At 48.1% G+C, this 26,477-nt stretch overlaps 1 protein-coding gene across 2 annotated transcripts in view; it reads left to right on the forward strand.

Annotated features, from left to right (window-relative positions):
* KMT2B (lysine methyltransferase 2B) overlaps window positions 1-26,477 on the forward strand; it is a 175,439-nt gene that overhangs the window by 36,429 nt on the left and 112,533 nt on the right. For both annotated transcript variants that reach the window (XM_063942182.1, XM_063942181.1), the window contains exons 2-13: window positions 9,090-9,162; window positions 15,914-19,413; window positions 21,703-21,774; window positions 21,937-22,102; window positions 22,305-22,536; window positions 23,077-23,132; window positions 23,938-24,189; window positions 24,502-24,593; window positions 24,678-24,752; window positions 24,876-24,989; window positions 25,074-25,220; window positions 25,328-25,423. In XM_063942182.1, the coding sequence (XP_063798252.1) occupies window positions 9,090-9,162; window positions 15,914-19,413; window positions 21,703-21,774; window positions 21,937-22,102; window positions 22,305-22,536; window positions 23,077-23,132; window positions 23,938-24,189; window positions 24,502-24,593; window positions 24,678-24,752; window positions 24,876-24,989; window positions 25,074-25,220; window positions 25,328-25,423 (4,875 nt within the window). The remainder of the gene's footprint in view (window positions 1-9,089; window positions 9,163-15,913; window positions 19,414-21,702; window positions 21,775-21,936; window positions 22,103-22,304; window positions 22,537-23,076; window positions 23,133-23,937; window positions 24,190-24,501; window positions 24,594-24,677; window positions 24,753-24,875; window positions 24,990-25,073; window positions 25,221-25,327; window positions 25,424-26,477) is intronic.

A 26,477-nucleotide genomic window follows, 5' to 3' on the forward strand; every position in this document is an offset into this window, starting at 1 on the left:
GGAGTGGGTGGAGGGGCAATACGGATGAATTTAAACTGGGCACAGTTCTTTAACTGAGGTCTGGAGGAGGGGCATAGAGGGAGGAGCCAGTGCACACCCATCTGAAGTTTTTAGAGGAGCCCGTCTATACCCCATGGTCCTTACGGAGTCCCCAGCATCCTCTACGGAGTAGGAGAAAAAGATTTACCGGTAGGTTTAAAATCTTATTTTTTTTTTAAATAAAAAATACTATTTAAATAAAAAAAACTAAACCCCCCAAAAATTCTATTTAAAAAAAACAAACAATTATGTTTTCACACCCTAGTTGGCAGTGCGGGAGGCGGTGCAAAGAGGGAGAGTACAAGGAGATTTTCTGAAGGCAGATGGGGGGATGACGACAAAGATTTCAGTTTAGAGAGGTGGAGTTAAAGGAAGCAGTGGGACATTATTATTATTATTATTATTATTATTATCCTTTATGTATATGGCGCGGGATCCGCAGCGCCCATTACTCAGTACATAATAAAATGAGTAAAAAGAAAACAGCAAGGGGGCGTGGCTTGGCCGAGCATGCTGTAAGGAGCTAGTTGAGAGAGCTCCGTCTAACATCCTCCGTTTATCCTGGCTTCCCCGCTGCTGAAAGTCCCTGACCCTGCTCACCCTGCCTGACATCCTCTCCTGCCCGTTTTGAGTGGTCTCCCGGCGGGTTACCTTGCCTGGTGCTGCCGCTGGACTCATTGAGGTCTGCGCCGCTCGGTCTCCCTGGCTCCGTCTGACCGGAAGTGCGGCGCCATCTTGGGGCTTGTGAACGGAGGCTGACAGCGCGCTACTCCGGAGCTCCTCTCCAGCGCGATACCCGCTGCCTCTGCTCCCGCCTGCTCTCCACTGCCCTGTACTCCTGCACACTGTGTTCGGCGGGCCGCAGACCGCTGTATGCGGAGACCTGCTGCATACTTTCTGGAGGGGCTCTGCAATCCATTAGCTGAGCCTGCTGGAAGTCTCTGCCTGCCTGTACTGACTCTGCACTCCCTGCACTGTCCTGTCAGGGGAAACTTAAGATCCTTGCAGGATCTGGTGAATGCACATTCTCTGTCTTCCATTTGGTGACTTTTTACTTTGGGGACTGTGCTACCGTATACTCTCCTTTACTGTATCCCTGATTTAGAACACCTCCAAAGTATAGTGGAGGGTGTTCCATCACCTGACCTCTAAGCAAATAAAAAAAATAAAAATATATATATTTTTTTTTTTTAATACTGCTTTTACCTGCCCACTGTACTCCTCTTGGTCTGCATTATGGTTCGTGGGGGCAATACCGCTGCGGCTTCCAAGCTTGAAAGATTTGCGAGGGATTCTCCATCCTCCTCTCGACCCTCCCGAGGTGCTGCTCCCCCATCCCCTCCTTCACCTTCCAGGAACCCTCCTCAGCCTGACGACACGTCCCAGTCAACGCAACAGATTCTTCTGGCCATATCTACGTCTGAACAGCGAGTTATGGATAAAATCGGCCAGGTGCAAGTGGATATTACCCTTATCAGGCATGATATGCAAAAAATACGTGAAAGGGTGGGAGAAGCCGAGCACCGTATCTCTGATTTGGAAGACCTCACCAACCCTCTTAAAGGTACGGTTTCCAGTCTCACCACCCAGATGTCGGCAGTAAAAGCGAAACTGTCTGACATTGAAGGAAGACTTCGTCGTAATAATGTGCGTTTTGTTGGCCTCCCGGAGAGGGCGGAAGGCTCTTCTCCGGAATCATTCCTTGAGAAATGGCTCCTTCAATTGTTTAACCGTGCTGACTTTAGTCCTCAGTTCTCCGTTGAAAGGGCACATCGTCTGCCCGCAAGGGCTCCTCCCCCGGGTGCACCTACACGTACTTTCATAGCCCGCTTTCTACACTACAAAGACCGGGATGCGGTCCTCCGGCTGGCCCGCACTCAGGGGCCTTTAAAATTTGACAGCCAAACTATATCAGTTTATCCGGATTTCGCTGTGGATGTCCAAAAGACCCGTGCACAGTTTCTTCACGTGAAGAGGAGGCTTCGTGACCGACAGCTGCAGTACTCCATGTTGTTTCCGGCGCGCTTACGGGTTGTGCATGATGGCTCTACACACTTCTTTAACACCCCTCAGGAAGTGGAGGCCTGGCTGGACCGTATACCTCATGCCCCTCCTTGAGGACAATTGTTTGCTTAGTCGTTTATCCATTGTGTTCTGATACCTCAGAGTTTTTTCTTGCTATTTTTTTTTTTTTTTTTTAGGCGTTACAATATATGCTGGGTTCCTTCTCACAGCAATGTACCTTTTTTCATTGTCTATGCAGCGGGGATGCTCTTAGTTTTTGGAGCTGAATGCTAGGATATAGCTTTTTATAGAGGTATAGTTTGTCTCTATACCCCAGGGCTGTTTTAGGTTTTTTATTAGCTTTAGTTAGGATTGTTTTGGGGATCCAAGTGTATCTAGGTTCTAATGGATATACAGGGTGGGGGATGGTTGGGCTGTTTTGTGTCTGTTTTTGTTCTTGTTAGTATATTAATGCCTGTGTCACTGTGTCATTTTTTTGTTTTTTTTCTTGAACTGTCATGTGATTCCGTATTCCACTGTGTATATTCTGTGGTTTCTCTGTCATATTTGTTTGCTGGAGGGGTGCCGTCAAGGCCCTTTTGATTTTTCCTTTTCTCCAATGCAGGTTCCTCTTTACTGTGTGCCTCTATTCTCTTCGATGCTTCGTCTCCTCTGTTCCTCTGTATTCTCACCTTGATTTTAATCTCCTTCAGTCCCTTCTTTCTTCTCTTCATGGCTACAGGGATTGATGGGCTCCGCATACTCGGCTGGAATGTGAGGGGCCTGAATGACCGCATTAAGCGTGCTCTCGTTTTGTCTCAACTACAGAAGTATAGAGCAGATATTATATGTCTTTCTGAAACCCATTTGTCTGGTACTAGGACCTTAGCTCTCAGGAGGCCTTGGGTTGGTCTGTCATATCATTCTACCTTTTCCACGAATTCTCGAGGGGTCTCGGTTTTGATAAGGAAATCGGTCAGCTGTCACTTGGTCCATAGTCAAATTGACCAATATGGTAGATATGTCTTCCTTAGGGCTTATGTTAACCGCACACTTCTTCATATACTTGCTGTCTATGTCCCCCCCCCCTTACAGTAATGAGGTACTTCGTCATGCTATGGCATTTATTGCTACCTCTCCCTCAGCGCCGATCCTCTGCATAGGCGACTTTAATAATGTTTTGGATGGAGGTTTGGATAGGTGGTCTGAACGTCCACCTTCTTTACCCTCTATTTCCCCTTCCCCTACGCCTTTTGCACGGCTGGTTGCTGAACTTGAGCTTGTAGATGTTTGGAGGCTAAGACACCCTCAGCAGTTGCAATACTCTTGCCACTCAGCCAGTTTCCATACCTTTTCAAGGATAGATTTGGCCTTGGTTTGCCCTGATCTCACCCCTAGAATAGTCTATGTCCGATATTTACAGAGAGGGATCTCGGACCACTCGCCCTTGCTGGTGGTCCTAGATACGATACCTGCCTGTGGAGCCAAAGTGTGGAAGCTAAACCCCTTTTGGTTGACCTTGCTGACTGATCATGACGCCCTGGTTCATGAGTGGAGGGACTTCGAAACACATAATATGACTTGTTTAGACCCACTTATTAAGCACGATGCATTTAAGGCTTCAATGAGGGGCTCCTTTATACAGCGCATTGCTTCTGTTAAGAAATCTGGTAGAGAAGAGGAATCACGCCTGGAGCTTGCCTGTTCCCAAAGTGAATCTGATTATCTTCGTACCAAAACCCTTAGTGACCGTTGCAGGTGGGATATGGCGAGGAAGGCCTGGTCTGACCACTTATTGGATAAATCCAAACGTAAATTGCTTTTCTCGCAGCATGCCCTCTATTCACAGTCGGACACAGGTGGTAGTTATTTAGCTTTTCTGGCACGGGAGGAGAGAGCTGGAGGATCCTTTCAAAAGATTTGTGACCCCCAGGGAGCAATAGTCTATACTACCCCTGAGATAGCCCAAGTTTTCCAGTCCTTTTACTCCTCGCTATACACTTCTAGAAGCACTTATACCTCTGGTCAATTACAACAGTACCTCTCTGGTGTTGATTTGCCCCAATTATCACAACAAGCTATTGAATTTCTCGATAGTGGTATCTCTGTTGAGGAGGTTGAGGCGGCTATTGCCTCCTTCCCCAATAAGAAAGCCCCGGGTAGTGACGGCATACCTGTTGAGGTCTATAAACAGTATAGTGAATATTTTGGCCCTTACCTTCTAAATCTTTTTAACGCTCTCCTGGAGGGTGGCTGCTTGCCTCCTTCTATGTCGGAAGCTCTTATTGTAGTGATCCTTAAGCCGGGTAAAGACCCTACGGTCCCAGACTCCTACCGCCCAATATCATTGCTATCCACTGATGTAAAAATTTTGGCCAAGATTTTGGCGATTCGACTTAATACTGTTATAGCATCGATTATTCATGATAACCAGACGGGGTTTATGCCAGGCAAGTCTACCCTACAAAACTTGAGGCGGCTGTTTTGTCATCTGCAGAGGGGGGATCAATCGGGATCGGATGCCGTGGTGGTTTCCTTGGACGCCGCTAAGGCATTCGACTCCGTGGAATGGGATTACCTGTGGGAAGTCCTTAGAAAATTTGCTTTTGGCCCCAAATTTATACGATGGTTGCAGTTGCTCTACTCCTCTCCTATGGCTCGTCTATCTGTCAATGGTTTTGTTACGTCCCCCTTCGCTTTATATCGTGGAACTAGACAGGGCTGCCCGTTGTCCCCTGCCCTCTTTGCCCTAGCTATAGAACCACTGGCGAGCTTTGTCAGATTGTCCCCTGCTGTTAGGGGCATTACTATTGATGGACATGAGGATGTTATCGCATTGTACGCTGATGATATGCTCCTGTTTCTCAATGATGCCGATGCTTCCCTGACCTCCCTGCTGAATATTGTTGACACATTTGGCTTCTATTCTGGCTTGTCTATCAATTGGAATAAATCTCATGTCCTCCCCTTATCTGGTATTATCCCTGACCTGTTACCTATTGTTTGCTCACTACAGTGGACCCTCCGCTTTCAGTATCTTGGTGTCTGGATCACTCCTGATGTCACAACTTTTGTACATCATAACATAGACCAGGTCATGGAGGATTTGAAGCGTCGGGTCCATATATGGAAGAAGCTTCCCCTTACTGTTACGGGTCGCATTAACTTAATTAAAATGGTGATCCAACCAAAATTTCTTTACCTATTACAACATTCCCCTGTTTATATTCCTAAGAAGGAATTCTCTGGCATTGATAGTTTACTCTCTTCATTTGTTTGGGGTAACAAGACGCCTAGGGTTGCCCTGAGAGCTCTAGTTAAGGCTAAATCTGCTGGAGGATTGGGTTTTCCTAATCTGCGATCTTATTATCTGGCTGCCCAACTTGTACATTTATCGAATTGGATTTTAAATAGGGATAGTCCCACGTTTATGAGATTCTTTGCCGAGTGTGTGGGGTCTCACTTCTCCCCTGTTCAGTTCCTTCTTTCAGCCTCTTCTACTGCTGGTCTTCCCCCTCTACTCCGTCAGTCGCTACTTGTGTGGCGACTGGCTCACTCTTTTTATGACTGGAGCGCTACAGATCCCGATACACCCCTTTGGTTTAACACTACATATAGGGAGCTATTGCATCTCACACAAGACAATATATGGATTGGCGCGGGCCTTATAACAATTTCACAGCTATATGATACTGGTGTTTTCAAATCTTTTGCGCAACTGCAAGAGGAGCTTGGTATATCCATTAAATCCTTTTATCGTTACCTACAGCTCCGTCATGCAGTGCAGGCACAATTTGGGGTTTCGTCTCCGACCATTTCTAATTCGCCAATTAAAGAATTGGTTGTGAACCTGGGAACGAGACATCAGGTTTCCACTTTATATGCTAGCCTTAATGATCACATTTGCCCCAATGTCTTTGACCCGCTTAAACTTAAATGGGAGCAGGACATAGGTCCACTTGAAGATGACCAGTGGCTCCAGGTGTTGTGCTCTCTTAAGTATACTACTCCATGTATCAGATATCAACAAGTCTTCTTTATTCTCCATAGGTCGTATAGAACTCCAGTTTCTCTTTTTAAAGCGGGGCTGCGGCCTAATGATGCATGTCCGAGGTGTGGCGCCTCTGGAGCTAATTTCTGGCACTTATTATGGTTATGCCCAACTGTGTATGCTTTCTGGGAAGCAATTTGGTCAGACATATTAATTACAGAACCGACGTTACCCCCTTTCTCTCCTACATTGTGTATGTTTGCCTTAGATTTAGAGGAAACCTATTGTCCGATACTTTATAAATATGTTCTTTGCTTGACTACCTTAGCGAAGGTGATTATAGCGCGTAACTGGTTTGCTGTCTCCCCTCCTAGCCTATACAACTGGCGGGCTCTGGTAAACGTGGTGTCTGGACACGAAAGGTTTACACATAGGTCTAGAGGGACCCTGCCACATTATCTCAATAAGTGGAACAGGTGGAACGCCTCCCGTCTAGCTACGGCTGTGACGGCTCCAGCTCAACTCTCTGACTGTTAATACTATATGAGAGATTAATGATCACAAAACCCTTATGTATTGATATGAACACGAAATTTTTTATTGATATGTTTACTGCATTGTGACACGGATTGTATCTGTTTATTCTTTGTATGTTCTTTATGTTTGTATGTTTTTTTTTTTTTCTTCCCTTTTGTTTCGATGTTCTTATTGTTTCCCTTGCAAAAAAAAAAGAAAATAAAAATTACTCAATTTAAAAAAAAGAAAAAAAAAAAAGAAAACAGCAATTACTGTACAGGACAACATAGGACAGGTATAGAAAACCCGGGGTCAGGTGCCATCAAAGGGAGTATGGAGTATAAGATAGTGTAAGTAAGAAAAGGCACATGAGGAAAGAAGTCCCTGCTCTTGCGAGTTTACAATCTAAAAGGTGAGGTGCTAACAGATTAGGGTGACACAGAAGGGTCAGACAGTGAGCATAGACAAGAGGGTTAGGAGGTGATTTGGCTGGGTTTGGTGAAGACGTGGGTCTTGAGAGCCCGTTTGAAGTTTAGTAGACAGGTGGAGAGTCGGATGGGGAGAGGTAGAGAAATCCAGAGATAGGGAGCAGCACGTGCAAAATCTTGTAGGTAGGAGTGGGAGGAAGTAATCAGAAGGCAGGAGAGGGCGTGCATTAGCAGAGCGAAGAGGACGGGTGGGAATGTAAAGACAGAGAATGTCAGAGATGTAGGAGGTAGAAGAGTGGGTGAGGGCTTTGTAGGTTAGTGTGAGAAGCTTGAATTGGATTCTGAATGGGAAGGGTAACCAGTGAAGGGTCCTGCAAGAGAGGGAATGTGGATGTAGTACGTTTGGTGAGGAAGATGAGACGGGCAGCAGCGTTGAGGATAGATTGGAGTGGAGAGAGGCATTTTTGAGGGAGGCCAGATAGGATGAGATTGCAGTAGTCCAATCTGGAGATGACCAGTGAGTGAATGAGGATCTTAGTAGCATCCTGGGTGAGAAAGGGTCTGATCCTGGAGATGTTTTTGAGGTGGAAATGGCAGGTTTTTGAGAGGTGCTGAATGTGTGGTTTGAAGGAGAGGGAGGAGTCCAGGATTACTCCAAGACGTCACACTTGGGGGCTAGAGGAGATAGACAAGAGGAGATGGCAGGCAGCATATAGTACGAGAGATGACTGGAGGAGAGAGCATCATAGAGATCGTGTTCCTCTATATCCATTATATTCATCCCGGTATTTTACTAACCGGAGTAGCAGCTGCCTGGCACGGAGTTTTGTTGTTCACCTTACTGTCCCCCGCTTACCAGCCCCCGTGTTCTCTGCGTAACAGTCTGGGAGCTAGGTGTTTTGCTCTGGTCTTCTTACTGTGTCGTCACCCACTCTACGCGTTTCTCTGTTCTATGTGGCTTCCCCTGGTATACAGTGTACTTGAGTAGATTGCAGCAAAGACTGTAAGTGCATAAGTCGCCTGTCTCTATGGATGATATAAACGGTTATCTAGGAATAGTTATCCTACATTAGTCATATGCCGGTGACTAACCATTTTTTAATTATGCACATTATATTACGGTATGTGTCATCTGCAGCCATGTGCAAAACATTGGCTAAACGTGTGCTGTAAATAGCCGTGTATTTTGCCGCCGTACAACGCCTCCCTCTGAACAAACACAGGAATTCTCATGTAGAGTTTGCTTTCAAGTATTGCTTGCCCCACCCTCCTATCTCATACCCCTTTCATACTGCCAAAAATAAGCTGGGTTATTGCATGTGAACGCACAATAACCCGGGTTTTTGTGCAGTGTGAAAGGGGCAAAGGGAAATATCCCAGATAGAGCAACACGGCATTTCAACCCATGTTTAAAGCAGGGTTAAACACGGGTTGGATCCGGGTTGCAGAGTTGTTTCAACCATCAATCATCTGGTCGCCAAGCGCCGTCTCCGCACATGACGTGTTGACGTCATTGATGTTGCAATATGACGGGGCCGCCAGTCTGAAAGGGGTCTGACCCGGGAAGGACCCGTGTAGAAGTCCCAGATGCAACCCGCTAAACGCGATGTAAAAGCGCTATCAATTATCTCTACCTCACCTACCTCCTGCCCTCTGGTCACCATCTGCGTACTCACTCCATCACATCATTTGTCAGTCTCCCCTAGATCGTAAGCTCCTAGGAGCAGGGCCCTTCCGTTCTCACAGCCCTCTTCTATAGCACTTCAGTGACTGCCTTCACCCACTCAGTGGCCATTTAGCCCAGAATTCCTCTCTCTCTCAGCCCTCCTTCTCTTCCAGCGGCTCAACTCCTGCTAGCCGTGCCGTCACTATTGGAGACGGGTTCCAAGCTTCACTGATTACTCCCTCACTCACCGTGCTTTGCAGCTGTATTATGTACTAAGAATTGCGGTGCTAATTGTTATCTCTGCTCTGTTTATGTCTTGGTTACTGTAATATTATGCAATTTTATGTATACCATGTACTGTCCTACAGTTGCCGTATTTACGGCGCTGCGGACCCCTTATGGCACCTTTAGAATAACTTGTATGTTTTCTATTTTTATTTTTCAGGAAGATTTTGTGGGTTTCACTGATAAACAATCTGCTCGCCAGCCTCTCCGCCTGTCTCTCAGATCCAATAAAGGTAACTTAATATGTCCGTCATCCTGCAGTTACCATATATAGCTATGGAAGTGGAACCTGGAAGTTTCATTGGTTTACAGTCTATACAAAAAAATCCTTGACTACCCAAATAGCACTAGTATGTTTGTTTGCTAAAGGCACAAACTAGGGAAGTAATTCATTTGTGGATGGTACAATGTAAATAGTGTACAAATATACAGGCCTTTTCCTAATATGTGAAATATAAAATTAAAACCTCTCAGAGCTAAATCCAATAATGAATGTAGATTGTTTCCTATTCAAAACAAGTGCGAGCAGGAAAGTTAAATGACACCGATTACTGTAGTTACAGAGCATTAAATGTGCGTAACTTAGTAATAAAATAATCGTGGATACGACTATAGCTGGTGCCAATCGCTGTTGGTTGATGCTGACGATCGCACGGTCAATAGGGTATGCCAACTTCTTGGAGTGGATCAGCCACCACTAGTAAATTACGCACTAACCTCCTGGCGTCACTGGTTAGCCGTGACCATGATGCACCTCTCCACGCAGAGGTCAATGCTTTGCTGCTAGACAGTCAGTTTCCATCAGGACAATGTTTTGCATGGAAAGATGTGAATCCTTTATATGCTGTAGTTAACGGACCCCTATCGTCTTGGCGCTACTCGCTGGAGAGTGTACAGAAGGGTTTTAAAACGTTTTGCCTGGTGATATACAATTCCTTTGTCATTTTTGACGTCCCAGAACCCCAGTTAGTACACCTCTGCTCTCAGCACATGTTACTGTTCCCAATCGCAGTCCACGTGGATGATAAAGTATGAAAAAGTTTTTTTAAAGAATGTAAAAATCCAAATAAAACCTCATGTCAACGTGTTGATGTCTGTGTATCATCTATCTACCATATGTATTCTCTGTCCAATGTTTTGCTTTAGCTCTGATGTATTACTTTTCTCTAACGTCCTAGTGGATGCTGGGGACTCCGTAAGGACTATGGGGAATAGGCGGGCTCCGCAGGAGACAGGGCACTCTAAGAAAGAATTAGGTCTACTGGTGTGCACTGGCTCCTCCCTCTATGTCCCTCCTCCAGACCTCAGTTAGAATCTGTGCCCGGACAGAGCTGGGTGCACTTTAGTGAGCTCTCCTGTGCTTGCTAATAAGAAAGTATTTTGTTAGGTTTTTTTTATTTTCAGAGAGATCTGCTGGCAACAGACTCTCTGCTACGTGGGACTGAGGGGAGAGAAGCAAACCTACGAACTGCGGCTAGGTCATGCTTCTTAGGCTACTGGACACCATTAGCTCCAGAGGGATCGAACACAGGATCTCACCCTTGGTCGTCCGTTCCCGGAGCCGCGCCGCCGTCCCCCTCGCAGAGCCAGAAGACAGAAGCGGCAAGAGAAGCAAGAAGACTTCAAAATCGGCGGCAGAAGACTCCTGTCTTCATATGAGGTAGCGCACAGCACTGCAGCTGTGCGCCATTGCTCCCACATTAAACCCGCACACTCCGGTCACTGTAGGGTGCAGGGGGGGGGGCGCCCTGGGCAGCAATTGAGTACCTCTTGGCATAAAAGAGCATATATACAGTTGGGCACTGTGTGTGTGTGTATATATATATATATATATATATATATATATATATATATATATATATATATATATATATATATATATATATATATATACATACATGAGCCCCCGCCATTATTTTACACAAAATCGCGGGACAGAAGCCCGCCGCTGAGGGGGCGGGGCTTCTTCCTCAGCACTCACCAGCACCATTTTCTCTCCACAGCTCCGCTGAAAGGAAGCTCCCCAGGCTCTCACCTGCAGAATCACGGTAGAAAGAGGGTAAAAAGAGAGGGGGGGGGGGGACGGACATAAATTTAGCGCAAAATCACTAATACAGCAGCTACTGGGTAAACACTAAGTTACTGTGTGATTCCTGGGTCATATAGCGCTGGGGTGTGTGCTGGCATGCTCTCTCTCTGTCTATCCAAAAGGCCTTGTGGGGGTTCTGTCCTCAAATAGAGCATCCCCTGTGTGTGTGGTGTGTCGGTACGCGTGTGTCGACATGTTTGACGAGGAAGGCTATGTGGAAGCAGAGCAGGTGCAGATGAATGTGGTGTCTCCGCCGACGGCGCCGACACCTGATTGGATGGATATGTGGAAGGTGTTAAATGATAATGTAAACTCCTTGCATAAAAGGTTGGATAAAGCTGAAGCCTTGGGACAGTCAGGGTCTCAGCCCATGCCTGATCCTACAGCGCAGAGGCCGTCAGGGTCTCAGAAGCGCCCACTATCCCAGATTGTTGACACAGATATCGACACGGATTCTGACTCCAGTGTCGATGGCGATGATGCAAAGTTGCAGCCTAAAATGGTTAAAGCCATCCGCTACATGATTATAGCAATGAAGGATGTATTGCACATTTCAGAGGTAAACCCTGTTCCTGACAAGAGGGTTTATATGTTTGGGGAAAAAAGGCAAGAAGTGACTTTTCCCCCTTCACATGAGTTAAATGAGTTATGTGAAAAAGCTTGGGATTCTCCTGATAGGAAAGTGCAGATTTCCAAACGGTTACTTATGGCGTATCCTTTCCCGCCAACGGACAGGTTACGCTGGGAATCCTCCCCTAGGGTAGACAAAGCTTTGACACGCTTATCTAAGAAGATGGCCCTGCCGTCACAGGATACGGCCACCCTAAAAGATCCTGCGGATAGGAAGCAGGAAGGTATCCTGAAGTCCGTTTATACACATTCAGGTACCCTACTGAGGCCGGCAATTGTGTCGGCCTGGATGTGTAGTGCTGTAGCAGCATGGACAGATACTCTGTCTGAGGAATTTGATACCTTGGACAAGGATACTATATTACTGACCCTGGGGCATATATATATGAGGGATGCCCAGAGAGACATTTGCCTACTGGGCTCTAGAATAAATGCAATGTCAATTTCTGCCAGAAGGGTCCTGTGGACTCTGCAATGGACAGGTGATGCCGACTCAAAAAAGCATATGGAGGTTTTACCTTATAAGGGTGAGGAATTGTTTGGGGACGGTCTCTCAGACCTAGTTTCCACAGCTGCGGCTGGGAAGTCAAATTTTTTGCCATATATTCCCTCGCAACCTAAGAAAGCACCGTATTACCAAATGCAGTCCTTTCGATCGCAAAGAGGCAAGAAAGTCCGAGGGGCGTCTTTTCTTGCCAGAGGCAGGGGTAGAGGAAATAAGCTGCACAATACAGCTAGTACCCAGGAACAGAAGTCCTCCCCGGCTTCCTCTAAATCCGCGTCTCTGAAATTTCAGCCACCAGTGGGTTCGCTCACAGGTGGATCCCTGGGCTATACAGATTGTGTCTCAGGGATACAAGCTGGAATTCGAAGTGATGCCCCCTCACCGTTGCCTCAAATCGGCCCTGCCAGCTTCCCCCATAGAAAGGGAAGTAGTGTTAGCGGCAATTCACAAATTATATCTCCAGCAGGTGGTGGTACAGGTTCCCCTCCCTCAACAGGGAAGGGGTTACTATTCCACAATGTTTGTAGTTCCGAAACCGGACGGTTCGGTCAGACCCATATTGAATTTAAAATCCTTGAACATTTACCTGAAAAGGTTCAAGTTAAAGATGGAATTGCTCAGGGCGGTCATTGCGAGCCTGGAAGAGGGGGATTTTATGGTGTCTCTGGACATAAAGGATGCTTACCTGCATGTCCCCATTTATCCACCTCATCAGGAGTACCTCAGATTTGTGGTACAGGACTGTCATTACCAATTCCAGACGTTGCCGTTTGGTCTGTCCACGGCACCGAGAATATTTACCAAGGTAATGGCAGAAATGATGGTGCTTCTGCGAAAGCAAGGAGTTACAATTATCCCATACTTGGACGATCTCCTCATAAAGGCGAGGTCCAGAGAGCAGTTGCTGATCAGCGTAGCACACTCTCGGGAGGTGTTACAACAGCACGGCTGGATTCTGAATATTCCAAAGTCGCAGCTGATTCCTACGACGAGACTGCCCTTCCTGGGCATGATTCTGGACACAGATCAGAAGAAGGTGTTTCTCCCGGAGGAGAAGGCCCAGGAGCTCGTGACTCTGGTCAGAGACCTCTTAAAACCAAAACAGGTGTCGGTGCATCAATGCACGCGAGTCCTGGGAAAGATGGTGGCGTCATACGAGGCCATTCCCTTCGGCAGGTTCCATGCGAGGACCTTTCAGTGGGATCTGTTGGACAAGTGGTCCGGATCGCATCTTCAGATGCATCGGCTGATCACCCTATCCCCCAGGGCCAGGGTGTCTCTTCTGTGGTGGCTGCAGAGTGCTCACCTTCTCGAGGGCCGCAGGTTCGGCATACAGGACTGGGTCCTGGTGACCACGGATGCAAGCCTCCGAGGGTGGGGGGCAGTCACTCAGGAAAGAAACTTCCAGGGGCTGTGGTCAAGTCAGGAGACTTATCTGCAAATCAATATCCTGGAACTAAGGGCCATATACAACGCCCTGAGTCAAGCGGAGCCTCTGCTTCGCAACCAACCGGTGCTGATTCAGTCAGACAACATCACCGCAGTGGCTCATGTAAACCGCCAGGGCGGCACAAGAAGCAGGGTGGCGATGGTAGAAGCCACCCGAATTCTTCGCTGGGCGGAGAATCACGTGCAAGCACTGTCAGCAGTGTTCATTCCGGGAATGGACAACTGGGAAGCAGACTTCCTCAGCAGGCACGACCTCCACCCGGGAGAGTGGGGACTTCATCAAGAAGTCTTCACGCAGATTGCAAGTCGGTGGGAACTGCCACAGGTGGACATGATGGCATCCCGCCTCAACAAAAAGCTACAAAGGTATTGCGCCAGGTCAAGAGACCCTCAGGCGATAGCTGTGGACGCACTAGTGACACCGTGGGTGTTCCAGTCGGTTTATGTGTTTCCTCCTCTTCCTCTCATACCCAAGGTGCTGAGAATTGTAAAAAAAAAGAGGAGTGAGAACAATACTCATTGTTCCGGATTGGCCAAGAAGGACTTGGTATCCGGAACTGCAAGAAATGCTCACAGAGGACCCATGGCCTCTGCCTCTCAGACAGGATCTGTTGCAACAGGGGCCCTGTCTGTTCCAAGACTTACCGCGACTGCGTTTGACGGCATGGCGGTTGAACGCCGGATCCTAGCGGAGAAAGGCATTCCGGATGAAGTTATTCCTACGCTGATAAAGGCTAGGAAGGACGTGACTGCAAAACATTATCACCGTATATGGAGAAAATATGTTGCTTGGTGTGAGGCCAGGAAGGCCCCTACAGAGGAATTCCAGCTGGGCCGTTTCCTTCACTTCCTACAGTCGGGAGTGACTATGGGCTTAAAATTAGGGTCCATAAAGGTCCAGATTTCGGCCCTATCCATTTTCTTTCAAAAGGAACTGGCTTCTCTTCCTGAGGTTCAGACGTTTGTAAAGGGAGTGCTGCATATTCAGCCCCCTTTTGTGCCACCAGTGGCACCTTGGGATCTCAACGTGGTGTTTAGTTTCCTGAAATCTCACTGGTTTGAGCCACTTAAGACCGTAGAGTTAAAATATCTCACGTGGAAAGTGGTCATGCTATTGGCCTTAGCTTCGGCTAGGCGTGTGTCAGAGTTGGCGGCTTTGTCATGTAAAAGCCGCTATCTGGTGTTCCATATGGACAGGGCAGAATTACGGACTCGTCCGCAATTTCTGCCGAAGGTGGTGTCATCTTTTCATTTGAACCAACCTATTGTGGTGCCTGCGGCTGCTCGTGACTTGGAGGATTCCAAGTTACTAGATGTAGTCAGGGCTTTGAAGATTTATGTAGCCAGAACGGCTGGAGTCAGGAAAACTGACTCGCTGTTTATCCTGTATGCATCCAACAAGCTGGGTGCTCCTGCTTCAAAGCAAACTATTGCTCGCTGGATCTGTAACACGATTCAGCAGGCTCATTCTGCGGCTGGATTGCTGCATCCTAAATCGGTAAAAGCCCATTCCACAAGGAAGGTGGGCTCTTCTTGGGCGGCTGCCCGAGGGGCCTCTGCATTACAGCTTTGCCGAGCAGCTACTTGGTCGGGTTCAAACACGTTTGCAAAATTCTACAAGTTTGATACCCTGGCTGAGGAGGACCTTGTGTTTGCTCATTCGGTGCTGCAGAGTCATCCGCACTCTCCCGCCCGTTTGGGAGCTTTGGTATAATCCCCATGGTCCTTACGGAGTCCCCAGCATCCTCTAGGACGTTAGAGAAAATAAGATTTTACTCACCGGTAAATCTATTTCTCGTAGTCCGTAGTGGATGCTGGGCGCACGTCCCAAGTGCGGACTTCTTCTGCAATACTTGTATATAGTTATTGCTTAAATAAGGGTTATGTTATGTTTGCATCAGGTTGTCTGATGTTTTGTTGTTGTTCATACTGTTAACTGGGTAAGTTATCACAAGTTATACGGTGTGATTGGTGTGGCTGGTCTGAGTCTTACCCTGGATTCCAAAATCCTTTCCTTGTACTGTCAGCTCTTCCGGGCACAGTTTCCTTAACTGAGGCCTGGAGAAGGGACATAGAGGGAGGAGCCAGTGCACACCAGTAGACCTAATTCTTTCTTAGAGTGCCCTGTCTCCTGCGCAGCCCGCCTATTCCCCATGGTCCTTACGGAGTCCCCATCATCCACTACGGACTACGAGAAATAGATTTATCGGTGAGTAAAATATTATTATTACACACGTCAGTAAATGGTAATTGGCCTAGAATAAAGTGATCTGTTGAGTTACTTTTATGTATATTTTTGTTTTCTTCTTAGGTAATAAATATGTAGTCTTGAAACGCTGTGCTCCAGCTGCGCACAGTGCAAATCACGAGAGTCCTGGTACCAGTGTGAAGCAAGGTGGACCTGCTGTGGCCGGTGCAAAGCAAGACAGTCCTACTAGGACTAGTGAGAAGCAAGGTGGACCTGCTGTGGCCGGTGCAAAGCAAGACAGTCCTACTAGGACTAGTGAGAAGCAAGGTGGACCTACTTTGGCTGGTTTGAAGCAAGACAGCCCTACTAGGTCTGTTGAGAAGCAAGGGGGACCTGCTGTGGCCGGTGCGAAGCAAGACAACCCTGCTAGGACTATTGTGAAGCAAGGGAAACCTGCTGTGGCTAAGCAAGACAGCCCTATTAGGACTATTGCGAAGCAAGGGAGACCTGTGGCTAAGCAAGACGGCCCTACTAGGGCTATTGCGAAGCAAGGGAGACCTGTGGCTAAGCAAGACAGCCCTATTAGGACTATTGTGAAGCAGGAGGCACCTGCTGTGGCTAAGCAAGACAGCCCTAGTAGGACTATTGCGAAGCAAGGGAGACATGTGGCTAAGCAAGACAGCCCTATTAGGACTATTGCGAAGCAAGAGAGACCTGTGGCTAAGCAAGACAGCCCTCTTCGGACTATTGCGAAGCAAGGGAGACCTGTGGCTAAGCAAGACAGCCCTACTATGGCTATTGTGAAGCAAGTGGGACCTGCTGTGGCCAATGTTAAGCAAGACAGCTCTACTAGGATTAGTGCAAAGCAAGGGGGGCCTGCTCTGGCCAGGGCTAAGCAAGACAGCCCTACTAGGACTAGTGCGAAGAAAGGGAGGCGTGCTGTGGCTGGCGCAAAGCAAAAAATCCCTTCTGAGACCAAAGCTGAGCAAGACAGCCCTACTAGGACCAGTGCAAAGCAAGAAAGTCCTTCTAGAACCAGTGCTGAGCAAGACAGCCCTATTAGGACTAATGCTGAGCAAGAGAGACTTTCCGTGCCCAGTGCTAAGCAAGGTTTCACCCCTGAGAAGGTAGTTCGAGTACATCTCACGCAGCTTGACCCCTCGTTGTACAGCTTGAATTCCTCATTTTTGCTTTCTTCAAGAGAGACTCAGAGTGTTTCCACTAATCATAGTGCCACTCTGTCGTCCTGTCTTTCCCTTCCCGCTGAGAAACAGCAGCAACGCCTTGATGACGTCACTCCTCCTAAGCAACAAAACTGCTCCACTGATCCTCCAAAACTGAACAGACGTCAACGGCGGAAGAGGAAGCGAATAGGTCATCAAAGCAACTCCGATACATCACCCAGTCAGGAAAAGGCGACCTTCTTGGATGTCAGCCCAGTTGCTCACAAAGAGGAAGTCGCTTCTTGTCAGGATGATCCTGCAAAGGAAAGTAATGACTGCCCTCTTAAGGACAGTACTTCACGCCAGAGAAAAAAGAGGGCTAATAAATCAAGAAAGTCCGAGTCTTCTGAGTCTTCAGGTGGAGTTTCCAATGTCACTAGTGTCAGAAAAAATCTTGATGTTTCTTCTAAACCTTCCAGCGCTGATACAGAGCAACCAACTGGGGAGATGTCTAGTAGAGCCGGAACGGAGGTTGGAGAGCTGGGCTCTGAAGCAAAAGTGAATGTTGAGCGAGTCGGATCTCTCACTCTTAAGCTACAGAGGTTAAGAGACAGTCGGCTCCCCAAAGTTAAGTGGAAACTGCGAGCTGCATATAGGCAAGTGAGCGAGCCGGAAGGTGAAGATGAAGCTGCAGAGAAAGGTGGCATGCTTGAACCTGAGGTCAAGGAAGAGGGGCAAGAAGAGAAACTACTGATGGATGTTGACCTTGCTGCTGACTGTAAACTGACTTCTGCATTAAGCACAGGAGTGTTGCCAAAAAAGGAAGAAACCACTGATGAAACCTTGCGTAATAGCAAGGATCCAACCGAAACTTCAGCTGTTGAAGGAGACATTGTGTCAACCAACGAAGAGAACTGTCATTCTGATGAGAAACCTTCAGAGACGACTGTTGTGTCTGGGTCTATGCTAGCAGTCGAAGAAGAGCTCCCAGAAACTGTAGAGACCCAGATGGCTCAAGGTTTAGCACCAGTTAATGAACTGACTGGTCCGGGCAGTGACCCTCCCGCCTTGTCAGAGTCCCCCGTGAAAAGGATGAGAACTGTGAGAAGGGGGGAAAGAGCGAAGTTGACTTTTTCTTGGCGATCCGAGCGCTCTGCCACTCGCAGGCTTCTAGCCAAGGTGAAGGAAGCGCAAAGCAAAGCCCAACCAAATCTCCAAGCTCAGTCTTCCAAAGCGGTGACCACCAATAGCAGTGGCTTCATCAAGCCGGCGATGAGTTTGCGCCCTTCCCGCGTGATAAAAATGCCTCGCAGATTCATGGACGATGATCAGCCACCTCCTGCCACAGAAACCCAGGCTAAACAGGCTCTTTCCAAGCCCATTATTACCATGGCTGAGCTGGAGCAGCAGGTGCTTTCCGATACCCTTCTCCCCCCTTCTGACCCTCGTTTTAGTCTTTTTAATGAAGATGATCACCTCAACTTGCTACCTCCGAACTCTCCCCACACAGACTCCACACTGACAGCCTCCTCTCATTCTTCTTCTGCTTCATCACCGGCACTGCAGTCTGCACCATCTGGGCCTCCAGAAAACGCACGCAAAAACATTCTCCGAGCCCCAACTTTTTGCTGGAACTCTTCCAGTATTTCAGCTCCCGAGTCCCATGAACCACAGTGTTCCACTCAGGCGCTTTTCCGTCTGTCCTCTCCGGCCTCTCCCGATGAGCCCTTGCAGCCTAGTTCTCCTCCATCTCCTCCATCCTCCCCTCTTCCTTCCGAGCCCCCTCCCAAGCCGGAGTCTGCTAAACGGTCTCCACTTCTCCGTGCACCTCAGTTCACTCCTAGTGAAGCACACTTGAAAATTTATGAAGCGGTTTCCCTTCAGGACAACGAGGCCAGCAAAGCTCCCTCTGCTAGTACTAACAGCCAAAAGCCGAAAGACCACAGTCCTATTGCTGCAGTCGCTGCTTCTTTACCAGAAGTCCTGCTGAGCCCTTCGGCGCAGCATGGCGATTTACATTCTTTAGGCAGAAGGGCGAACCACTTGACTTTACCTCTGTTTGTCGGCACTGGTACGGAGAACTTGGCAGCGCCTTCCAACTCATCTGAAGTTTCTTTAACCAACCCTGAACAAATGGAAATGCTTCCTGAGCCAGCTGGAACACTAAGCTTGAAATCCGATAGCCCATCCGGCGATCTAGCGCAAAATATGTCACTGGAGAAACCTCTAAAGATTGAAGCCATGACTCTTCGTAGTAGCCACGCTTCTAGAGCACTGCGTAGTAAGCTTGCTGTCAAATCACGGCCTACGTCTCCTGTCGAGCTGTTGTCGCATGAGGAAGGCTCCTCTTTTCCACCAAATGATCTCGCCCTCTCCGGCACAGACAAGAAAGTCATCAGCCTGCTGGAAAAAGCCAAGATACAGCTGTCTAAGATTGACAAGCAGAAGAGTGTTGACCTGGTAAGTCACAAGTGTTACTGTTTTGCTGTCCTTAAATGGTTTAGAGAGGCACTAAGTACGCTAGGAAAGAGATCAGAAGACTGAAAATAGTTGAGATTAGATCTAGATACGCTATGCACTTACATTTTGGGTGAATCTTTTGCCGTCTTTGAATACTTTGGTAGCATCGTCGCCTTTTAGGTATCTTGTTCCCACTGGGTGTAGCATTGAATTTTTTGGTTGGTTTGCAGCAATTTGAGCTTCATGGTTGCACTCAACTAGCTAGAAAATGTGACCTGTATACAGTGCGCCCTGTGACGCTTTTTGATGCCCAAGGGAGAAGTATCTGTTTAAAAATGCATTGTGTGTTTCTTACCGGATACACGTCCCGTGTTCACTATCTGGCTCTGGTTTCTGTTATCCCCAAAGTGCTCAAAATCCATGAAAAATTCTGCGCTCCGCCCGGGAATAGGGGGACAAGCTAGAAAGGAGGTAATGATGATACCGTTACATTCTGCCACATGTTCAACTGTGCGGTGTTGACACTTGGTCTCCAGAACTGTGGTCTGAGTATAGGGGGGGAAGGACCGGAGCATCCTGGGATATGTAAAGCTTTAACTGTTTGGTGCCTGGTCCTAACCACCAGCTACTACACCCCATTGTCTCCCCTGTGGAGCCCTATGGAACCTGAAGAAAGGTTTCACTTTTCACGTCTTTAAGGTGCATTTACCTAGGGTCACGGTATGGCCCTATATGTGTATGTTCTCTATATGGGTTTGCGCACAGTGTACAAAAACATACTGTTGGGTTAAATGGTTTGTGACCAGAAATTAATCCTAATATGTGTGTGTAAATGTGAATGGGAATATAGAGTGTAAGCTCCAGTGGTGCACGGACTGATGTGAATGATATACTCACTGTAAAGCACTGCGGAGTGTGTGCACTATATACTATAAATAAATCTAATATAAATAGCGGTGCAGATAGTGGCCAGGGTACTGGAAGAGAAGGGGTTTTAAGTTTCTGTCCTCCGGGTGCTTGTTTGTAAGATAGGTGAGGGCAGTTTGGATATTGGCAGCCCCACTCTAAACCTAGGTCGGCCAGAAGGGGTCTTTCCGAGGCCGTTGGTGTGTTGTGCGTCCTCCTCGGGAGCAGTTTTTTGACGGACTGACCCCCCAGAGTAAGTCTCTGCCAGCAGTTTCTGCTCTTACATCCCTAGCTGCAGGGAAGTCATTCTGGGGGTGTAGCGTGCAGTCAGTGGGGATTAGTGCAAGTTTGCACACTTAATCATGTGTGACTGCCCGGGCAGGGTTCTGCGTACTCTGCCAATGTCTTATTGTCTCACCTTTACCTGTCGTGTCTGATCAAGGGAGTAATTCCAGGAGGAAGTCTGGAGGTGATTCAGTACATTTTAGACTTCTTCAGTGTAAATTGCGCAGTGGACTCTCTGGCGCGGATGCCTTATACGAGGTGGCCAGCGGAATGTCATGCACACTTGTGCTTTTGGGCTACTGAACTAGCAGAATCCGCTTAGTTTATTCCCTGACTGGACCTATGTCTGCTCACCGCTCGCTGTATGTCCCCAGGTTGTGGGTAAAGGTACCAGTCAGTCCACCCCATGCACTGCATTTGGCCAAGGGTCACGAATTTCCTTTAATGATACCATTACATGAGTTGGTTGAGGCACAAGCCGTGGCTTAGACAGTGCAGGGTCTGGATGAAGTTTTCTTCTCTTCAGAGGACTAGGTCCAGCAAATGTCAGGCTCCTGCCTTAGTCCCCCTATTCCAAAGGGCTCAAACTTAGAAGATCCCTGGTATTTTGATGAGAACTGTACAAGACACAATGGATTATTAAGAGCTCTCAAGCTGACATATGCTATACAGCCAGGACAGAGATGAGTCCGTAGAACCTGAAAATACGCTGTTCAATGAGGGCGAAGCAAGTCCCTCCGAGCAGTTGGATCATTTGTTCTGCGGGGCATGGGTTAAATCTGAACGGATGTGTTAAGGTTCCTTGCAAATTTGCTTACCTGCTATTCTTTGCCCACTGGGGTTATGAATAAATGGGAAAATCCAGTAATTGTGAATGCCCCTAGAGTGGGGCTTTGGCCACCACTATTCCTGACTCGAATGCCGCTGCTCATTAAGTATAGGAAGATCAAGATTGTTTATGTATGTAGTGCTCTGGCTTCTCTGAGACCCCATCTCAGCTGTGGAGAGGTCAGAGCAACGCTTGAAAGGTTTTCAATTTAATCAATGTTTTTATCTAATGCCTTTAAGTAATCTTCTGGTGGTTATACAATTTCTCAGGGTGCAGATTCCTCAAAGGATTCAGTTTCCTCTCAAAACGTTGAAAATGACTCAAGATCCTCAGGTGGCCAGGTAATGAACCTTGAAGGGAGCAGAGTGGGTTCTGTCCATAGTGTTCCTTTGTCGTGTGTTCCTCTTCCTCCCCCTCCTTCTTTTCCTCTTCCTCCTTCTCTTCCTCCTTCTCCTCTTCCTCTTTTTTTTTTTTTTAATAAATGTTTTTTTTATCTATCCAAGGGCCAGGATTCGCCCCTACAGGGACCTCGAATTAAACATGTGTGTCGTCACCCTGCCGTTGCTCTCGGACAGCCTCGTGCCATGATCCCTGAAGACATCCCCAGGCTCAGCGCTCTTCCCATGTGTGAGAGACAGGCGGCTGTCCCCACAGCGGCACCTGCAGAAGGTAACCCACCTGAACCACTGCGTTTCCCTTTGGTGTTTGATTACTTTTGTTGTGAGTGAATGCTGCAGCAAAATGCAATGAATCAAGTTTTGTGCTCTAAAAATTAAAGGTCCTGCTGTGTATAACACTGAGAGAGGTTACATGTTGGTGACGTATAACAATAATCCATGTGATCCTTATACACTTTCTCCCTGCTTCCCAGATTCCTCGTCGGCTTCTGAGCCCGAGCCTACCGCCAGAGTGAGACAGCGGCCAGTGAGGCAGCCGCCGGCGCCTCCCCCGCGCAGAACCAGGCCGGTCTCCCGAGCCAGACTACGCATGGCCAGATGTGGGGAGTGCAAGGGCTGCAATGTGACGGATGACTGTGGGAAATGTGTGAACTGCAAAGACAAAACCAAGTTCGGGGGTCCCAACACCAAAAAACAATGCTGCGTGTAAGTGTTGGCCCGTTAGCGACGGTGTTCCTCTTGTCCATCTGGGGTAAGGGGAGACGCTGTAGTATTTCCTCCGCAGTTGCTCGTTTGAGCCTGTCCTAGGTACCAAGTGAAGGGTCTTCCTCCAATAATCGTACATCTCTATTAGCAACAGTCATTCTCCCTCATCTCTCATTGGGTGCACTTCAGGCCTTACCGGTAGCTACAGAATTGTAAAACCCACTTATCGGCAAGATACAGTAGTTCTGTATACAGTAGCGGTTTATTTCATTGGAGTAAATTGCGTATCTGTAGTATCCTACGTCTGTTATTATGCCGCCGTCTTTGGAGGGCCGCAGCCTAAGCCTAGTTCACAGACTGCACAGCGGAATGATAAAATATTAAATCTGCCTGTAATTTTAAGTAACCGATATAAATGTTATTACTGTACTGTTGAAGATGCAAAATGTATTGTTCTCGAGTTTGCCCGCGTTCCAGGACTGTCTCCGCCTCCCACTGGGCGTACTCGCTTTCCCGACACTCACATGTCTGTCTCTCCAGGAACCGGCGGTGTGAGCGGATTGAAGCTCGCAGGCAGCAGAGACAGTCGCAGAAAGGTGAGCACTTTTCATCGGTTGTCTGGTAGATGCCTGGGCCTCCAAACCACAAGAGGCCTGATTCAGCGCTATATGTGGATTCAGATGTTCATGCAGATTAACGATTATCGGGAATGTTCACAGACGCAGGACCCATTCTGCGCATTTGCACAACGGGTCACGAGTGAGCGCACGCTGTCCCCCTTCTGCCTCACTGACAGGCAGAGGCATTCAGGGGTGGGGACAGTCAGCGTTTGGACCCCATTTTCTGGGAATGGCAAGTTAGGGTCTGCATCTCTGGACACATACTTCCTGGCCTCACTTGGCGAAGTTGATCCCAGGCTGCAACCTCGGACACCACCTTCTGCATTTGCATTTTCAGTGGACAGATTTGCAAAGCCACTTATGTGCGGCTTTGCAAGTCGGTCTACTGCTGAATCATGCCCAAGGTGTACAGATTGGCTTGAGCGCACAATACCAGGGCGGTGTCTCTGCATGAATTGAATCCTCCCATAACCTACTTGATGTTGGCCAGAGGATGCCGCTCTGAAGCAGACAGATCCAGATTAACTGGTCACCCAGGGACCCCGTACGTAAAACAAATCGCTACATCATTAGTGTGGGGTGGGCACTATGGCATACGTGGCATAATGAGAACTTGGGCACTACAATGTAGTGCTGAGAAGATTAACACATTACACTTTTTTTTCCTTTCTTCCGCTGGAGGACACTTGAGACCCAAGAACACCACTTTTCAGGCAGTGGTGATGTAGTATGTCTATAGCCTGCCATATTCTAATAAAATATTATTTGTTATCGTTTACAGGACGAAAAATGATTAGACACCTTCCTCCAGCTCGGGAGAGCCCCTGTGAGTCGGATGAATCGTTCCAAGAAGGTGCTCGAAATGAGGATACAGAAGCCTCCGATCGCCTAGAATCCAGCCAGACGTCGCAGCGAAAGTCGAGCCGCCGATGTGTCAGACAGCGCCCGTGTTATGACCTGTTCCCTGATTCCGATTATTCAGACTTCGACCCGAGCCCCAGCGTTCCTCGCAGGAAGCCCAGGCGGGAGTCTGGTACGCACAATATAGTCTCGTGATCTGTAGGGGTTCAACCACCTTGATTCATACATGGCGGGAGATGTACTAAGCCTTAGAGATAAAGTGCCAGCCAATCAGCTCCTAACTGCCATGTTACAGGCTATGTTTGAAAAATGACAGTTAGGGGCTGATTGGCTGGGAGTTTTTCTCTATCCACTCTTATCACTCTCCAAGGCTCAGTACATCTGCCCCATAATGTCTTACGCACTAGCTGATGCGTACTCTACAATTGGCAATGTACGGCGTGATTTGTACCGGAAGGAAACCATTTTTACTTTCATGTCACAGATTTACTTCCCCAGGACACGGAGGAGCAGAGTAAGCCACGTAAAACGCCACAGCAGCCACTGATCCTCCGTGCCAGGTCTGGGCCAGAGCAGGTGAGGCGTGAAGCGGAGAAAGTATTTTGTGGTTCCCATCTGTCTCTGTTCGTTTTCAGTCCTATATCCCCTCCTGTCTCTTAGGACGCCTGGTGGAATGGTTCATCAACCAAGATTAGGTCTTCGGACGGAACCCATAGGCTGCGTGTGGATTTCAAGGTGAGTCTCCTCCATGTCTGTAGGTGGGATAGATCCGGTATATACGAACCGATACAGCTTAGGCGGCTGCCTCCGCTGGCAGTTCTGCATTCCCCATAGAATTAACGACTGGCCTTCTTTCAGGAGGACTGTGATCTGCAGAACGTGTGGCTAATGGGAGGGCTCAGTGTCCTGACTTCTGTCCCCATAACTCCAACTCGCTTGTGCCTGCTGTGTGCCAGCCATGGTCGTCACGAGGTAAAGTGCCCGGCTCTCTGAGCCGGGAAGTGTGATTTGCTCCTGTATTATACTTAGTCTCACTCTATGTATTGGTCTCCCCAGTTCCTGTACTGTCAGGTGTGCTGTGAGCCTTTCCACGCGTTCTGTCTGGAGGAGGCCGACCGGCCGCTCCCAGTGCAGGAGGACAGCTGGTGCTGCCAGCGATGCAAGTTCTGTAATGTGTGTGGACGCAAAGGGAAGGTCAAAAAGGTAACTGAATCCCCCTTTTTGTTTTTGTTGTCATTAGTACTGGTAATATGAGAGGTTATTGCATCGTGTAACTCTATTTTTTTTGTTTGTTTTCTGAACATCCAAAGCCTTTGCTCCAGTGTGAACTGTGTCAGACAAACTATCACGTTAACTGTCTGGGCCCAAATTACCCCGTCAAACCGCCACTCAGTAGGAAAGGCTGGGTAAGTGACCCTGATGCTCCGGGGCCTCGTTTTCTGCTCTAAAACCATTTCATACTATGGGGTGTATTTAATAACTGTCGGAAGTTGCCGTCTTGTCGGGAAGACGGCAGCTTCTGACAGTTTTAGGTCGGAAGGGGTTCCGACCTATTCATTACGGCCCTATTTATTTAGCTGCCGATCGGTGTACATTGTCGGAAGCGGGGCCAAACCCAACAGGTTTTAGCCCCGTTTCCGACAATCTCAATCCGACTTTAAAAAAAAAGTCGAATTGAGATGAGGGAGCTGAGACCAGGAGACGGGGGTAAGCAGCGGGGAGAGCAGGAACCCAGCGGCAGCATCCACCCGGCTCCAGCAAGCGAGGTTCCGCTTGCTGGAGCCGGGTGGACGCCGCAGCGAGCCTCCGCTGCGGCAGCCGCTGCTCCTCCTCTCCTCGTCCGCTCCATTTCCTCCACTGCTCCCCCCCCACACCACCGCCGCAGACATCTCCTCTGCGGCGCCGCTCCCCCCTCACCCCCGGTGCCGCTGACCGCTCCCCCCTCACCCCCGGCGCCGCTGACAGCTCCCTCTGCCGCTGCTGTCAGCGCACCCGCAGTGCTGACAGCAGCAGGTCAGGAAACAGGGAACGGCCAAATCCGACAGTCTGATTTGGCTGCTCTTTTGAATAGCGGTTGTCTGTTCCATTCCAACAGCTGCATGTCGAAATGGACCCGACTCTTATTGAATATACCCCTTTGGCTGTAAGCTTACTTTGTTTTGCAGGAGATGGAAAATAACTCCAGAAAGGACAACTGTCCTAAACTTTATAAAATACAACTACTAAATGGCTTTATTGCAACATAATTAATATTTTGATTGAATATAAAATGTTTTCCTGTAGTTAGGGGGTCACAGGGGTTCAGTACCCTGCCATGGAGATAGCGTCGACTGCTGTGGTTGGACAGCCTGAATTCCACCCTATAAGTAATTTATGATGAAACCTGTCTTTAGGTGGCTGGCGGGAATATATATTAGCAGATTTTGGCCGCAGCCTTTTTTTTTTGTGTGGAGTTTGTGC

The sequence above is a fragment of the Pseudophryne corroboree genome, chromosome 10 (assembly GCF_028390025.1).
Source record: "Pseudophryne corroboree isolate aPseCor3 chromosome 10, aPseCor3.hap2, whole genome shotgun sequence".
NCBI lineage: Eukaryota > Metazoa > Chordata > Amphibia > Anura > Myobatrachidae > Pseudophryne > Pseudophryne corroboree.